This window comes from Drosophila novamexicana, unplaced genomic scaffold (assembly GCF_003285875.2).
Source record: "Drosophila novamexicana strain 15010-1031.04,08,12 unplaced genomic scaffold, DnovRS2.1 tig00000068-arrow-arrow-pilon, whole genome shotgun sequence".
Lineage (NCBI taxonomy): Eukaryota > Metazoa > Arthropoda > Insecta > Diptera > Drosophilidae > Drosophila > Drosophila novamexicana.
In genome coordinates this window covers 394,874-412,968 of record NW_020824770.1, presented here as the reverse complement: position 1 = coordinate 412,968, position 18,095 = coordinate 394,874, and the positions used below count along the sequence as shown (strand labels likewise).

Genomic DNA, 18,095 nt, shown 5'->3' with positions numbered 1-18,095 from the left:
AGTATGCATGGGTGTGCGATAGTGTGTGTGTGTGTGTGTGTGTGTGAGTGTGCGCGTGCTCTATATGGCATCCATTTGCCGTATGTCAGAGCTGCTTATTTCCGTTGCCACTGTCGATGCTGCTGCCACTTGTCGTTGTTAGCATCGTGCGACAATTTGCAACATAAATTAAATTAAACGCAAATTAATTTTAACAACAATATTAAATACTATTTCTCATATTGCTTCTATGTGCATATACTGCCAACAGTATGTATAGGCTATTGCTACTTGCATCCATTAATCAGACGAGCAAACCGAGTTCAAACTTGTTGTAAACTCTTCAATTAAAACATGCCTTATTTTAAGACTAGCAAAATGAAATGCTTGAGTCTATTTAATTTGATCCCATTATTATTAATGGCATGTCTATGGTGTGTGTATGCACGTATGTGTGTGTGTGTGTGTGTGTGTGTGTGTGTGTGTGTGTGTGTGTGTGTGTGTGTGTGTGTGTGTGTGTGTGTGTGTGTTTTGGTTGATTGGATTTATTGACTACCTCTGGCTTCGTTAAGGCCAGTCTAATTAAATAGATGGCTGCATCTATTAATTAGTATTTCCATAGTCTTAACCATAAATTTTATATGATATTTTGGTATCTATTCCTATACAGGTAATATTTACATACCAATAAATATATTCATGATAATTCATGTCACTTGATATTATGAAATTCGCATAGAGGAGGCATGTTGAACAAAAGTAAATGCTCGATTGATTTTCTATTCAAGCTCAACGTCATGTCGACTCATGCTGATTTTTAATACAATCTTGAGCAACTCGCTCAATTAGCACACAACTTATTAATTTATATAACTTTTAATTACTTATATGATGCCCAACCCGAACAGCCTGAGCATTTTGTTCCCATTTATTGGAGCTGGCGCACTTTCGTTAAGCCAGCACAGTGAGTTTCGCCTGCTCATTGGCGGGCTCAATGTTTGCTTCGGGCTGTTTGTCCTTTTTGGGCCACCTCATCAGAGACTGTTTCTTGATGGGTTCGCACTTTCGCTCAGTTTGTGTCTTTAATTGCGCTTTTAAGTGTGACTGATTGTATTGACACTTGCAGCCCGGGCTGCGCTGGCACTTTATTGAATTGCCTCGGCAAAGAGGGAGCCGTAAATGGTATGCGAGGGCGGAACCTGAGCAGGTGGCGACGCGAAAAGCCCATTTGCCACTATGTCACGGGAGCTTAGCAAATGTGTCTGGTGGTGTGGCGGCGACTGGGTTGCTTAATTGTAAATTTAACACGCTTCACCCTACCGCCCCTCGCCCCACGCCCGTTGTCCGTCCCTACGCATTCCCTTGAAATGCCACACACATTGTCGTGGCCTCGTTATTACCGCACACAGCAGCTGCGCTTGTTCACACTTTTGTTTTAGTTGTAATACCCTTGTCGATCTGCTTTTGCGCCCATAAGTTTAACTTTCAACTTTTGGTATCCGCACCCACGCACACATACACATACACACACACACACACACACACGCGCGCGCGAGCACACACGCACACACTTGATTTAGCCGAGCTCAGTCGCTGTTCATTTATATTCATATTTGCATGAGTGTGTGTGGGTGTGCGTGTGTGTGTTTGTGCGCGTTAGCTGTTTGGCATTTACGTATCTTAGCCCTGCCACGCCCCATACAGCCTCCGCTGCCGCTGGCATCCGCATGTATCGCCATCGTCGCCGTCATCGTCGTCGTCGTCGTCGTCGTCGTCGTCGTCGTCGTCGTCGTCGTCGTCGTAGTTGTTGTTGCATGTATTTCATTCGCAGCAGTTATTTGCTTTAATACACTCAATAGACTTAACACATTTTGCACGCCTCACTTCATCCGGTGGCAGCGGCAGCGGCGGCATGTAGGCAACACCGAGCGGCATACCGCCCCTCGCTGTGGCACAACGCACCGCCCGCTGTTCTGTAGTTTTCTGCAATAAATTTTGCATTTTGCTTGCAGCGCCAGTGACAACCAGAGACAAGGAGAGGATGGAGAGAGGGCGGGGCATTGGCATTGCTTTGCCTGCGACATTCCATTTTTGTGTCAGACAGCTCCGACTCCAGTTTATACGATGTATGCATGTGTTTGCCCCTACTCAGCCCTCCTCCCCACCCCCTGGTCGACACCACTCGGTTACTGTGACTTGTCCATGACTGTGTGCATATTTATAGTTTTGTATTGTCTGCTGCCGTCGACGCTATTATCAAAAACAAAAAAACAAAAGCTAAACTCTTATGCGACGAAGTCGAACATTTTATATCCTTGGCAAGACGTTCTGTGGGGACTTTCATTTCTGGCCCATATGCCAGGGGAAGCCATAAAATATGAAGCCTTGGGCATGGTAAACTGGTTTCAAGTCGATCTTATTCAATAATTCTTAGTTTTTATATTTCTCTAACCAGCAAATAATCCGAATATCCTATTCATATTGGTAAAGGATGGAAGTGCAAGTATATGAGGCAGATTATCAGCATTGTTGTAGTAACATATAAAAGTAGGCTCTCGCGAGTTTTCACTGCTTATAATTCTCAAGTGTTTATAGCCTCGAGCTGGCAAGAACGGCTGGCAAGCCTAGAGCTCGGAAGCAAAATCTGCTGGTTATAGAAATGTTAATTTGGATTATAGCCTACTGATAATAATATTTTTATATCATTTTTATATGTAAATTAAAAGAGAATTTATTAAAATGTTTTAAATATTTTAATTGTCAAAGCAAACGAATCATTTTTAATTTAATTAATTTGCCTACGTCAAGGAGTTGCATTTTATATATTTTTATTAAACTAAAAGCTAGAAAATGATTGTAATACTTTTTCTCCAAACGCTCAGAAGTTTACAGTTTGACAAATATTTAAGTTATTCATATGGTAAAATAAATAATAACGTAAACAGTATTGAGTAACGTTAGAGAGATGCAGATAGCGAGGGGTGGGGAACAGAATGGCTTCAATGGGGGAAGCAAAGCCATTGTTAGCTGCATAAAATGAAACTGATAAGGACATCTGCAGATAAAGTTATTATTATTATTAAATGCATGTGTAACTGCAGCAGGAAAACATAATATCCGAAAGATGATTGCCTGCCAGTTGACTTTGGCTCCGGCTCTGCAGTAGCTGCTATAAGGGCTTGCTAAGTAAACAAATATTGTATTGTATTTTAGTTTTACAGCAACAGCAGCATATGCCAAAGGACCTACTCAACAGACAAGGTTGTCTGTCATAAGTTACTAATTGGTTACGCTGCCAGCTGTTGAGCCAATGTCTGCTGCTAGTTGAACAACTCTTGAACAAATTAGACCCTAATGCATATGTGTAACAGTAAGAGTTTAATACTTGCATAATGAGATGAGAACAAGAAAGCTTTCTAAAAATCGTTCTTGGTTAAGTATCTTAAGCAGCGTTTAAGCAGCGGGCGAGCGTGTGAGAGGGTAAATATTTGAGAATATTCTGTGCAACTTAGGAACGGAACTCAACATAGTTGCGGCATTTGCCATTTTCAACAATACGAGCATTCAAGCTGGCAGCTTCTCGGCACAACACATGTCGTGTACGCCCTGTTGTCGTGCGTTTTGATGGATTTGCAACTGGTTTCGTGAAATGCCAGTTTCGAGCATATTTGATTTTTACATTTAACATTTGAGGCTTAGAAAATCATTTGTGGGGGCGTCTGCCATCGAGTGGACAACACGTTGCGGTTGAATGAAGCTTCTCGGCTCATAAATCATCAATATTTGACAAAAATTTAACTGATGATTGATGACAACAGACATTCTTTAAATTGGCCAAGCAAATGAATTTCTCAAGAATTCAATTTGTACATTTAGTTATTTAATATTTTATTTATATAACTTTGGCGTTTCTTGCAGTTGCGATTGACTTTAAGACACGTTTCTGTTAAGCATTGGAAACACCTAAAATTGTCATATAACATTGTGTCGACTATTTGACTAGCAGTAAATTAAGCATAATATATATTGATAATTATGAATTTCCAATTCAATTAGAAACTGGGTCACAAATATGAAGTGCTTGTCAAGGAGCATAGACTTGTGCAATAAAATTGACTTGAGTCGCCTTTGGGTCTAACTTAGGGAATTTCCGGGAATGATTACACTCCAAATTGGCCCCATGCTAACGCTGGGCAAAATTTTGTGCTCCTGTTGCATTCTCGACTGTGAAATGTGCAATTTGCAACAGACGAGTGCATCTGCGGAACGCTACTCGCAATTAACATTGAAAAAGCTGCACTTAATGACTTGCGACTAAGAGGCCATATAATTACCAGAAACAAACAGACAGAGCGTGGGAGTATAGATAGATATATAGGAGGGAGAGTGGAGGCAGCGAGCGAGAGAGAAAAAGATTTTAACAATTTATTGTTGTTCTTTATGTAGCGCAAATACCTTCGTATTGTGCATTTCAACAATTTAAAGCTTAAATACATGAAAACAGCTTAAGTTGAATGCAATTACAAATGAAATATTGATGTTCGCAGCTGAGCGAGGGCAGTTTATATTGTTTGTGACAAAACTCCGTCGAGCCAAACTTGATTAGTTGAGTGTGACGCGCCAGAGTTCGAGCTTGGGCTCCTAAATGTCAAAGGTTTGGATAACGAGGCTGGGCTTTGCCTCGAGCCTTAAGCCGAACCACTGAAAAGTTTTGTTGGGTTTACAGACTTGAAAATTTCTTGGAAAATCGTTCAAAAATTTGAGTACATTTTTTTTTATTCCACTATTTTGGGAAAAGCCCAAGCTTACCTTTGTTAGCTGACCTTGTGGTTAGCGATTAAGGTGCATCCGCCAAAAACGCAGCGATATGAATTTGTTGCAAGTTTTCACGGCTGACGGGCCATTATTTGTAAGTGGCAAGTACGTCATTCAGAGGAACTTCAACAACATCATCGTCATCCTTGGCCTGGGAGCTATTTCTGCCTTGCTTGACGATGTCGACTTCAATATAATGGGCCAGGCGCAACAATAACTGCGTGGCAAATGCGGCAGCCAAATGCAGCTCCAAAGTTTGCCAGCATCGAGAGAAGATGTGGATGTGGTTGTTGATGTTAATGTGGATGCGAATGCGGATGCGGATATGTGGCACGAGCATGACAAACCCTTCTGGCAAAACGCCCCGATCAAGAGATTCCTTCGTGTTTCTGAATTTCAATTTGCTGTTGTGCAGCGCCCATAAATAAAATCTGTTTTTTTATTTTCGGCATAAGAAGCTGCCAAGTGTGGCGCACTCAGAGACACACAAACTCTGTGGCAAGCCCAGCACCAGCCCCTCCTCTCTCGCACCATCTTGAGACTGGCTGTCACTCATTGACGTGCTCGTTTCGCCACAATACAATCTGATGTTGCAATTAACAGTAGGACGTGCAGTCTGGCAACATTTGGCGTATATTGTTTAATTACCCATCATCGACTATAATTTGTCATAAATTTAACAATTATTCCAGCTGGTAATCATATGTCAGCCTGTGATAAGATTGACAGGCCTTAAATTATATAGAATGCAAAGGGAAAGTCACAAAGAGAGCACTCTATTGTTATGCCTGGGGCTCCCCAAGTGAGCAAGAGTTGCTCGACCTACCTTATGATGAGGGGCACTAGTACGCTGAAGGAGAAGCAGACAATTTCTTTTCCCCCTCGTATATTGGCTGCACAGTTAGCAACAGCAGCTGCTGCTGACGACAGTCTCAGCAGCCTGCCATAAGTTTTGGCCTCAACTGCAGCTTGGCTATTCATGAAGATATTGATGATGGTTCCTGTTAGGCTCTCTTCAAGATTTTAACTTGAACAAACCTCAGTGGTAATGTCCAAAGTTCCCAGCAGCCGGACTTGAGCAACTAATATAAAAATATATTGGCTGGATTTCCGTTTGATATCGGTTTGATTAAATGTCAACTGTTGTTTTCACACAACAATTTTTTCCTATTTTTTTTTGTAATTTTCCAGAATTTTTGTGAGATATATTGCCCAGCCAAGATCAAAGCACAATGACACATCAATTTTTTTATTTTGTCAATTAACCCGTGATACGGATTTATAGGGATACAGCAGATGAAATTGACCTGAAGCTATTATATAGCTGATGTTGCATATTAAACAAGGTAAACGGATGAAACAAACACAAACACAAACACAATCCTCTTATCCGAATATCTCCCAATTGAATTCCAATTGATTCGTGCAAAAACCAATAAATGTGCAGTATGTGCATTTATTGAATAAACCATTTTAGGAATGGTTCTGCTCTATTTACATAATTCAGAAAGCATTGAAGATTTACGTTTTGCTATTTGAGCTGGGCACATGTCAGCATTTCAATTGGGATTCAATTTAATCGGATTGACTAGGTATTTTTTTTGGCGATTAGCGCCTGAAAGTTGCAGGTTGTATATTAGAAAATGTTTATTATGTACATCAATATGACTATGAACAGTCAGGCATACTCAATTGTGGTTGATTTGAGTGCTTAATGCGGGCACTTTTTTTTGTGTTTTGTGCATGACAAATGCAATTTACAATAGGGACTCGTTGATTCGGACAAAACCCACTGTCAGCCAACCCACCACAACTAGTTGATCCGCTTGTCAATCTGTCAAGCCAAAGTAAATATTTACAGTGGAATAATTCCCAAGTGCATGGCGACAGTATGCCAAAAATCAGCCAAGTGTATCGCATGGCTTAGTAATGACTGACCAAAGGACTGTCAGAGCCACAGACCCGATGCCAAACAATAATTTGCTTATACTGTGGTAAGAGTAACTCTTTTTTTTTTCTTTTTTCTTTTTGCTTCTTTGCACTTTTCCGTCGCGGCAAAATTTTCGAAATTGTTAAATTGAAATGAAATGCCCGACAATTGAATTGCGCCAAGCAAATGGAGAGGCAGGCTCATGTCAAAGCCAACGGCAATAGCAAAGGCAAATGGCAAAGCGAATACGAAGCGACTGGCTAGGGTAGACTGCAGTGTAGAGGATACGGCATAGAGGCACAGCAAAGCCGCGACAGCGCCAACGTCGACGATGACGACGACGACGACGACGATGATGATGATGATGATCTATTAACCCCAACTGCGTCCAAGTGCGATTGGATGGTGGAGGCACATGGCGTTGGACGTGTTGCCAGTGACGTGGCCTGCCACCGCCGATGCCACCGTTGCTGCTGCCATTTTAATTTGCGTGAAAGCGCAAAAAGATTTCAAAATTAAATCAGTGTGCGGCGGGAAGGACAACGCTTCCCCGTCAGGACAGCTAGGCGCGCTCACTGCAATTGAGACCAGCAGAAAACGTAGCGTAACGCACCAGATGGAACTCTTTTTAACACACATGAGCTGCACTGTGCCCGAGCTCAATGAATCTTTCCACTTGCCCAACCGCCCCCAAACACACATTCTATGTGTGTGTGATAGAGCCCAAAATGAAAATCTGCAGGCAAACAGTCAATGTAATACGGCAAATTTGATTTGGATGGGCTGCGTTTCACACTGGCTGCTGCTTTTTATGTCCGCTTGTTGAAAATTTGTAGCCCCCCCATCTGAGTGAAATATATCGAACACAACAGGTGAGCAAAAGTGCTACCAGCTGTCAGAATACTAGATGACGCTGGGACTAACACAGCACAAAAATATGAATATCGAGCTTTAATGGCGAGAAAACCGAACTGCTCGACATATACGCAATAAGCTCGTTACACGCGTAAATGGGGAAACTTCATAACACGCATATTTTATCAATATTTAATGTGTTCGAGGTGTTTAAATTTTAATTTTTCATATTTTTTTTATAAAAGCGCAGTATAAAAGGAAATTTGTGTATGTAGATGTGCTGTATCGAGCAAATTTTTATAAATGGACAAAATTTATATTATAATTATTATTTATTGCGGCCAACAATAATTGAAATGGAAAAAGGTATTTATATCTTTCGTGCAACCAATTTTGATTAGACGTCATCTTTTATTTTCATAAGTATATTAAAATTGAATAATAAATCAAAGCCCTAATCTTACCAATTAAAACGAACATGGCTTGAAAATAATCAATTGAATATGTAATTAACAATTGTTCGTTCAATTGTTTTATTGAACTTGTGAACTTGGGTTTAAGCTTTTCTTAAAATTGAATTTACCATTTTATATACGCTTCATCCATTTTCATGGTTAAAAGGAACAGGAAGTCAATTGTCTAGCCGTTGACAAAATAGGTACAATCCGAGCTGTGGCAGGTCGATAAGGCGACCCGTAGTTCGTCTCAGAGTACTCTAGGGTGTAGTCTAGGTTGTAGACGTTATACTCTTCGTCGTCACGTATTGCTGGTCAGCTTAGAGACGAGTCGGTTAGCACGGATCCGCAGTCTGTCTGGACTGGAGTGCCCATTGAATTGGGCACAGACTGGAGAAACGCCCAGATCTTTGTAAAGAGTACTATTTCGGATATACCAGGAAGCGCCCGACATATTTTTATTTAAAATAGCGCTTTGGGATAACCCAAGTCCAAGCTGGCATCAATATAGTTATATGTTAATATTTTACGTGGTAGCAGAAAGTCACTATGTTCCCCTCAGATTGCGTGCTTTTAAACGAGCTAGTTGTTCTACAATGAACCCGTTCTTGAACACTATTAAGATCCATGTTTGCTTGTTTAGCGGTTGTTATTACCGATCTAACGTCAGCAGCAAAAGCACAGCTCATTTAGCAATGTTTATTCGTCAGCTTATGAAGCTGTCTATCTATTAAAAAGTAAGCGGACATAGAAACTGATAAATAAAATGCATGGCCAAGAATAATAGCCGCAAGGATTGAGTGTTACTAGCGAACTGAACAACGCCAACAACAACCAGAGCGCAGCTAAACAGTAGAGCAGAAAAAAATGAAAACAAACAAAAAGAAAAGCCAAAGAAAATATTACAAATAAATAAGTGAAGAGGACAGCAAACATCCTGTACGCAACACAATGTCCACTGGCACAGAAAAACTGTCTGTGGCGGCAACGAGAGTGTGAGGCGCGGGGATAGCATGTCGTTGGATGGACGCATTGTTGCCAACTTAGATTAAAAGTGATAGCCAGCAGCGTTCGCAGCGCGCCAATTGAGAAAGCAATCACAAAAACGCACTGAGGCCGTGGGTTGGAGATATAGCAATGCAAAGGCGGCTGTCTGAGACTGGGAGATACCCTGTAAGCCGATCGAAAGTCTGCTCAGCATTATTTTACAAGCAACTACGGAGTGCATACCCTAACTTTATGCACTTTTCAGAATAGTTGCACTATTGGATACCCTGTGTGATATGCGCTTAAGATGCAAGGAAAAAACGAACGATGATAGGGTGGGAAAACAGGAGAAAACGGAAAATAAACGGAAAATGGGAACGCGAACGGGATAAGCGACAAAAACTAGCGCGCTAGAGAAAAACAATTTATAATTGAAATCAGTGTCAAGACAGAGCCACAACAAGAACAACAACAGCAACAACAACATTAGCAAAACAAGCTAAACCAAGAAAAAGAACAAGAACACACAGGCATGTTGCTGCAAGCGGCAATGGCAATGGGGCAAGCGTTGCGGCACTTAACTCAAATGGCCAACAGCTGAGAAAGAGAAAATGGTAGGAAAAAGCGCGTTAGCTGCTGAAATTAGAGGCAAAAATAAAAACACAAATTAGCTAATGTTAAATAAAGCCAATTTCGTTAAAGTTGTGCAATCTGCTGCTGCTGCTGCTGCTGCCGTTGCACGAGGGGCACTGTCAGCGACAGCGGACCCAGGCACAGATATGAGCCCCCAGAGGCAATGGCAATGAGTCCCTTCATAATTGGGTCAACTCACATTTGGAGCAAAACTGGCAAATGCGACGAGCCGTAAACAGAGAGGCATAAAAACAGCTTCGAATTTGAGATATTCTTAAATGCCAGCCAACTCTTCCAACTCTCGCTCTAAACGCTTTAAGTTCCATTAAATTAATTGTCAATTAGATGGTCGGCGGGGCGAATGGACGAGTGGGTTAAACTTAAAATAAAGTGGCATCAATAATTTAAGGCTCTGGCCATGCATAAGGAAAATATTGCCGTTCAAAGTCAAATGTATTAGAGAGCAAAAAGACAATTTCAATGCGATTAGGTAATAGATATATATCTTTATATTTATATAAATATTTATCTACGGCTTACTCGATGCCTATTCAATGAATCTTTTCTACTCTTGCTGCAAGGTTCTCCTTAGTCAAGCACACAACTGTTTTCTTTTTTTAGGAAGCGTCTTAATCTTACATCTGATCTAAAAATCTTAAACCCTTTCTCTCCGCAATCTGTTGTTAACACACATCCAGTAATTGTGACCTTGCAGCATTTTTGTTAATGCTAATGGCTCATTCAATGTTGAATGCAGCTTAAGATCTTGGTAATGCACGAGCTAACCCATTAACATGAACATATGGTCTCATTAGAAGGACTAATGAGAATGAGTGCCGCTTCTCAATAGATATCGCTGCCACGGACCACGGACCAGCTAGCAGTTGAGATTAATGATGGTAATAAACACATATCTAACTAAAAAGTGTGGAGTTTAGAAGCAATTAAATATAAATGATTGATGGATTTAAGAGTTATCCTGTTCCGCTGGCTAATGTGGTAACAATTTATTTTATATCCCACATAAAAACACAGTTTGCGTTAACATAGCATAAAATTTACTTCAAATATTACAGTGAATTAGCTCTTGATTTGGCTAACAAACCCGAGCTTTAGAGGGGGCCTAATTAATGGACCAGTACTGGAATGGGAAGCACTTTTGCCAGTTTCCAATTTCAAATAAATATTCAAGGCCAACAAATAATTGTAGGGAGCAGCAGAAATGTACGCTCCAGTTGATTTCCAGAGGCGATGAACCGAATTTGTTTGTCTATTGCCTTTTAATTCGTTTGGTTTTCAAGGAAAACCCAGCCTGAACTCATTATTATGCAATGCAATTTGATTAAGCTGTTGATAGTGTTGTTGTTGGCATTTTAAGTTATGCATATTTAAATTGAATTCAGCTTTTTAGTTAGTTTTCGATATTCAATTTAAGTGCCACTCCCCCGCTTTAATGCCAGACATGACACGTGAAGGGCGAACCTTTGACATTTTTTTCTATCTTTTTTTTTTTGGGTTTTTAGATTTCCGTTCAGATGCTCCTGTGACGAAGCTTAGCATCTTCTGAGGATTGCAAATTATTCCGGATCTGGTACCATTTTTCATGTCAAAATTATTTAATTATTGGTGAAGCGGAAAAAAAATGCAGACAGGAATGTTCAAAGTAATCAGCCTAACGTCTAACAGATACCTCGCAGTCACAAAAATATATAAAATATTTTAATTGTGCGTAAATTTCAATCTCAATTTCATCAGAAATGTAGCTGACATCAGCAGATTTCCGTTATTGCTGATGTTTGATGTTCAATTAGACGTGATCATAATTTAGGTACAATTTGATAATGCTAGTTCTATTTTTTAATTTCATTCCCATACACGTTCTGGTCAAGACACAGGGTAGCATATATAGCGCCCACGTTGATTGTGTAAACGTAAATGTATCCCAATGTGATGCTCCTTCTATTTTTCTGCTCTGGGCTGTTGTATAAAGGTCGTGTTTTTGTCATGTATTAATTTTCCGTCAATCCGGAATAGCAAAAACGGGCAGGCGGCGGGCGGCCGGCGGCCGGCAGCTGTTATCGTTATCCCAAAAATTCGATCTCTTCTCCTCTATCATCAGCGCCTGCCAGGGGCCACAAGCAAATCTGAAGAGGGCCGTTAAGTGGGCTTAATTGTTATGGCTACAGTTGTGAGTGATGCTTAATTCGCAACCAGAATAGTAAACATTATTGCTTTTTCCAATTAAGCTTCTAAGTACCATGTTGCCCTCCCGGGAAGCACTTTAAATAAATTAGATTTCAAATATCGAAAGGGCTCTTTCATTTCTTTTTATTTATTTAATTTCGTTACATTTCGTGCATTCGCAATACTTTTATTACGTTGTAATAAATATCCACAATATTTGCAATTAACAAACAAAGAAGCCTATACATTTTTTTCCCAGCAATTTTGTTGTGCAGCAACTTTGCTTACCTTTGAGAAATACTTTACACTTGACAAGGGCAAATCTCAATTAAATTTATGGAGTGCGATTTAAAAATATATACGGCTTGTTAATCCAACAGAAGCACGTATAAAATGACAAAATATTCTGAGAAATATTTCAATCAGTGCATTTGAAATATATGAAAACTCCGTCATGCACATGGGAAATACATATTTACAAGCAATTTCATATACCTTTTGCGCTCATATATATCAAAATGCATTTAAGTGTGAAAATATCATATTTAAACATCAACTGACAAGAATTTTTTAATAACTTTGATGTTTATATTTCTACTGTTGAGCTGGAGCATCAATATTGAAAGGTCAGTTGTGCAAATTTATCTCTCCTTTATTTTTTCGATAGTTTAGTAAGCTGATTGATAAAATACTTGGATTTTATTCAAGGTAATATCTTTCAAATTTTGGCCAAAGGGGAGCAAATAGACTGAATCTACTAGTAATGAAATAAGTAATAAAAAAAATGGCCAGTAATGAATCTACCTCATTTTCTTAAATTTTGGAAAATACGAAAATGTGTGTAATTCATGATTGAGCAGTTTTTTGATGAAATACTTTTTCTTTATTCAATTTATTTACTTCAAACTTTGGCCAGAAGGAGCAGATAAATCGGATCGACTAAAACTTAAAAAAGTGATGAAAAAGGCCAGTTGTGTAAATTTATCTCCAGTTCCTAAATTTTGTAAAATACAGAAATGTGTTTATTTGATGATTGAGAAGTTTATTTGGGAAATAAGTACTTGTATTTTATTCAAGGCAATATTTTATCAATTCTGGCTAGAAAACTGAGCAAAATAAAGTGGATCTACTAGTCCCTAAATCATCAATTCTGAAAAGATCAGTTGCACAATTCGCCCAATTTTTGTTTCATTTTGGAAAATACGGAAAGGTTTTTAATTAATGATTGAGATAATAGTATGAATATTCTGCATAGCTTCATCGAATGGGCACGGCCAAATTGACTTCGTACCACGACAACTCTGGCTATACAGTGTTGCCACATTTTCTAATGGATTTTACCAACTTCACAAAATAAACAAGTAAGAGCTTCTAGTCGGGAGCTCCCGACTAGGGGATACCCTGAACCCTCTTCTTCCAACATCAAATGCATATATGTATATATTCTATTTTAGAAGCTATATGTCAAGTTTGGTGACTCTAGCTCTTGTTATTTACCAAAATTGGCCAAAAAAGAGGATATCGATATAGATTTTTATCGATTGCTTGGAAACGGAGTAAGTTATCGATTATCGGAAACAAACTCGATCTGTGCGGGAACTAGGAGCATCTTCATCTAAAATTTCTCTATCTAAAAGTCTATAGCTCTTATAGGTTCTGAGATCCTTGCGTTCATATATACGGACGGACGGACGGACGGACATGGCTAGATCGACTCGGCTATTGATGCTGATCAAGAATATATATACTTTATGGGGTCGGAGAAGCTTCCTTCTGCCTGTTACATACATTTGGATTTTGCACAAATACAATATACTCTTATACCTATTTTTAATGGGTTCAGGGTATAAAAAGTGTCAAGAAAACATGAAACGTGCTCAAGCTCAAGCAACAAGCTAAACTTTTTATACATGAATATTAAAAAAGTTCACTAAAGCCTATTAACGCTAAGCAGTAATATTTAATAAAATCGATGCTTTTTATATTGTATACCATATATATATATATATATATATATATATATAAGTATATATACGGTATAACGAAATATAATATATGTATATAACATATCTCTATATAATATATGTATATATATATATATATATTTCGTTGACCAGAATTTGGCTGCTTGCCACATGCGACAATTTGGCAACGGGGAAAGTTTTCCTTTGCCGCATGACCTTGACTGCAGTGAATGCAACTGTCGGCCATTTCGGTCACGCACACAAATACACATACACACACATAATACATACACACACACACGCACAGCCGTAAAAAAAAGTTGTTTGGCAAAAGTTTTGAGTTGTTTTTACGTTCGATGTGAAAATGCGAGTCAATTAATTACAGGCCAGCGAGAATAAAAGTATACCAAATCTCTAGCTCGCTTTCTGTCTCTGTCTTCCTCTGTCGGCCCCTCTCTTTCAATCTCTCTGTACGTGTTTGGCAGGTTACTTTCGGAGGCATTCAATTCGTGGCAGCTAGCTGTAAATAGAGCGCCGCCACGGACATTGGGCGATATTTTAGGGATGCCACACAAAAACCTCAAATAAAAATGTTTGGTTTTTATGCCGGGGCAATTGGAGACATCAGCCAAAGACATGTGCCACGGATGAGCTGAAGCTCTCCGTCAGTCTCTGTGTATGTGTGTGTGTGAGTGTATGTGTATGTGTGTGATTGCATAAATAAGAGGGATAAATGAAAGGCTAATGAGGTCAAGCGGGCAGCGGCAATGGAATGTTTTATATTCGACACATTCACTTTTGCCCCCAGTTGAGAGCCACTTATCTCAATTGTTGGTCTGTATGTGTGGCTGTGTGTAGGTGTGTGTAAGTGTGTGCGATGACTCTTGATAAGAATCGGGCTATGGTAGTTGTGTGTGTTTCTTTGTGTGTGCGTGTGTGTGTGAGGAGAGAGCACACTTACCATAAACAGTCTGGCCAACAATTAGCAGCATTAGCAGCCAGCAACCAGGCTGGGGCATAATTCCACATAACCATCTGCCGATGCTCCTCATCTTGTGCTGCGTCTGCTGGTGACAGTCCAGTTGTTGTCTTTGTGCTATCAGCAGCTACTGGTCCACTGCTTCACGGAGCCGCAAAACCCACAAAGCTGCTGTAGGTCGGGCAACACCTGCAGCCCTCCGGGCCTGGGCCTTGCTAAGCGCGCACGCCTTCCAGCCGTATCTGTAATGGGAAGTTTTTATGAGATATTATAAACTCGACATATAAGTAACCATACGTTAAAAAAACATTTTATCCATTTGGAATTTAAGTTTGATAAATGTATGTTTAAAATGACAATTGGCTTTAGTGGGCTCTTTATTTAAAATAGTTTAATGAACTTTTATTTTGCTCGCTTTGCTGTTTTTGCGTTGCTTGACGCTTGCAATTCCCAACAAGCTAAAGCTTCGACCAGCTAATAATTTTTTTTTTTGAGTACTTTAACATTAGCTGGGTGCTGTTTCGGAATAACTAGGCGCTATTTAACAATATCTTTTCATCTTAGCAGTATATTGCCTGACTATTGAGTTAAGCTTAATGCACGGGCAACTTGTTCGCTTTGGCAGCAGTTACCCAAATGGATTGTGCGCCTGCTTGTCTGCGGCTATGGAAATTTTGCGAGTACTTAACGCCACGAGCCGCCTAGGACAAGTGAAGCGAAAAAAATGCGAAAAAGACAACCACACCACATCTCCTGCTCCATCGCCCAAAAAAAAAAACGCACAGTTGAGGCGTGTAATCAAAGTGTCTGATATCAAAGCAAGAAAAGCGACGACGACAAAGTTATGCATAAATTTTGGACGCCAACTCGACTGAGCGCAAAATCAATACAGGAAATAAATTAGTTTCGGCTCAAAAGCCAAAAAGCCAAACGAAAAACAAAACAAAATGTAGGCGTGTTGTACTCAAATTCCTATTCGTGTGCGGTTGCGAATTCAGATTTGAACACACGGCTACGGATTCGCAAAAGCGGACAAAAAAAAAACACGTACCAAAGGGCGCTGCTTATCTACTGACCCTGGTGGCATCAAGTGAATGACATTGTGTTGTTATTTTTGCTGTTGTTGTTGCTGCTGCTGTTGCTACTACACTGCGGTCGCACGACCATTGTTTTGCCAGCCTGTGCGCCCCTGGGGGCTTACTGTTGGAATGGGGAAGGCGGCTCTAGAGCCTAATAATAGCCGCACATAAAATTTTATTAGCCAGAGCGTAACAATTCAATTGGGTCATGCTTTATGGCGCCACTAGCCGCATTTTAAAACCAGCCATCGATGTGGGTCAAACGGCAAACGGCAGGTGCCGCGTCCACCTGTCACCAAATAACAAAGAACAGCCTAAAGAATAAACGAAAGTAAATAAACCCTGTGTAGTCACAATTGAACTCTGTAATAAACTTAAATTCAATTTCAACATCATTGCAGTTAGGGAACTCCTAGCCAAACGACAATTGGACATAAATTGCATTCGAATGTTTATATGCAACTTTCAATGCACAGAGCTTCAATCGTCTATACATACATAATTTAGATAACGTATGAGATTTAATTCATATGCTCCGCAACGTTTTAAACAACTTTTCCTTTTAAACAGCAATCAGCATCGCCTTTCTATGCAATCCTCAACAAGATGTTGATGTTATATCTATGTATTCATTCTGTTAAATGGCACATCGCCTTTCTATGCAATTCTCATTGAGTTAGGGTGGATCACCTTTTGGGAAAATTACTGCTCGAAGAGTTCTCCCCCATGGACTATTACTTGTCTTGCGCGAATGTGTCAAACTTCTCAACCGTTTCCTTTGTCATCAATATGCAAAAATTTATGCAGATATGTAGTGCTATCAATTTCGCATAACCTATGCTTATGTTTTTCCATATGTTTATCTCTTGGTCACCCCATCCTCTGTTTAAGCGTGCACAAATGTCTTGTTCTTTATAGCGCAGGCGACACCGCATCTGACATAAAGTGTCGTAAAGTGCATTAGAGCGCACTTGGCACAACGTACGCACACACACAGCCACACACAGTAAACAGAAAAAGAAAAAGCCGGAAATCAGCATGTGAAACAAAAGCAATGCAGAGGCCGCCCTTGAAGCTGGAAAAGAAACGCTTGTGCATAAATATTCATGCGCCCACGCCCACAAGAGCCAACAACAACAGCACCCACAAGATCCATCAGACCCACCACCGTAGCCACCGTTGCCACCGTGGGCAGGGGAAACGGCAACTGGCAACGGTGCAAAGGCGCCGCAGATTCCGCATACTTTATGCCATTTCTGATTGTTTATTATTGCGACACAGAGAAAACACAGAACAGACGGTGTGTGGGATGGGCTGCATATGGAAAGAGTTCCAGCTGCCAAAGCAAAAGCATTTAAATGCCTTGGAACATTTATTGGCGTGTTTTACGCGCCATAAACTGAAATTCATAAACATTTTATGCACTACATGTGTAAATGTGTCTCCTCCGTCTACCTCGGCGTCTCTGTCTCTGTCCGCGCCCCGCGCCCACTAGCTGCACACTGCAGCTGCATACATGAGCAATGCTCTCTGGACCAACAGGGTCTTATTTGTAGCAGTTAGCCAATGCGAGCCCAATGCGCGAAGAAAACAACCAAAGAGTTCAACTTCGACTTCTGATTACTCTTGCGAAAAACAAGTGTATGACTTTTTTTGTTTACCAACCGATCGTATTCAAAATCATTTACATTTCATAAAGATTTATATGAAATTCATTTGATACGTGTTTCACACTTTTCAAAGGTGGAAGATGATGGTTTACTATATTAAATTTGTTTGTTGTTCAATGCAACATTTAAGCTTTTCTTATTGAATATATTGTAAGTAATATAAGTAAGTAATATAAGTATATAAAACCTACAATTAATTCAATTCATTATTAATTCTACATAAGTAAAAGACTTTACTTACTCACAATCTTAGCGAATATGCTCGGTTTGGTTCGATCTACACGCGTGCAACAGTTACCCAACGGGTATCCCCCAAAAAAAGGTAGCATACTTATGGGCGCAATGCTGCAGGCATTGCGCAAATGCGACATAAAAATTCATTTTATAGCTTGCGTTTTTATTGCCAACAGGCATTGTTTCCGCTGCTGATGCCACCAGCCGCAGCCACTAGGTAATTGTTACAAGCGTTGCCGCTGCTGCCTGCTTTTTGCTGCCGTTTTGCAGGTTTCACACAAAACGTTGCGCATACGCCACGCGGGCCTCATGCATATGCAAAGGCACTCGT

The 18,095-nt window shown here is 40.0% G+C and overlaps 1 protein-coding gene and 1 long non-coding RNA gene across 4 annotated transcripts in view; both read right to left on the bottom strand.

The window, feature by feature from the left end:
- Positions 1-18,095, bottom strand: part of LOC115771344 — an 85,953-nt gene that overhangs the window by 37,120 nt on the left and 30,738 nt on the right. The window contains exon 2 of the mRNA XM_030717015.1: positions 14,764-15,023. Within this exon, the coding sequence (XP_030572875.1) occupies positions 14,764-14,854 (91 nt within the window). The 5' untranslated portion in view covers positions 14,855-15,023. The remainder of the gene's footprint in view (positions 1-14,763; positions 15,024-18,095) is intronic.
- LOC115771345 lies at positions 4,433-5,925 on the bottom strand. 3 transcript variants are annotated; one of them, XR_004018932.1, is made up of 4 exons: positions 5,833-5,925; positions 5,621-5,767; positions 4,789-5,505; positions 4,433-4,717 (listed from the first exon to the last, which is right to left on the bottom strand). It is a non-coding gene; the product is annotated as an uncharacterized LOC115771345 (long non-coding RNA). The 3 variants fall into 3 exon arrangements; XR_004018930.1 differs by having other exon boundaries at positions 5,621-5,925; XR_004018931.1 differs by having other exon boundaries at positions 4,433-4,680; positions 5,621-5,925.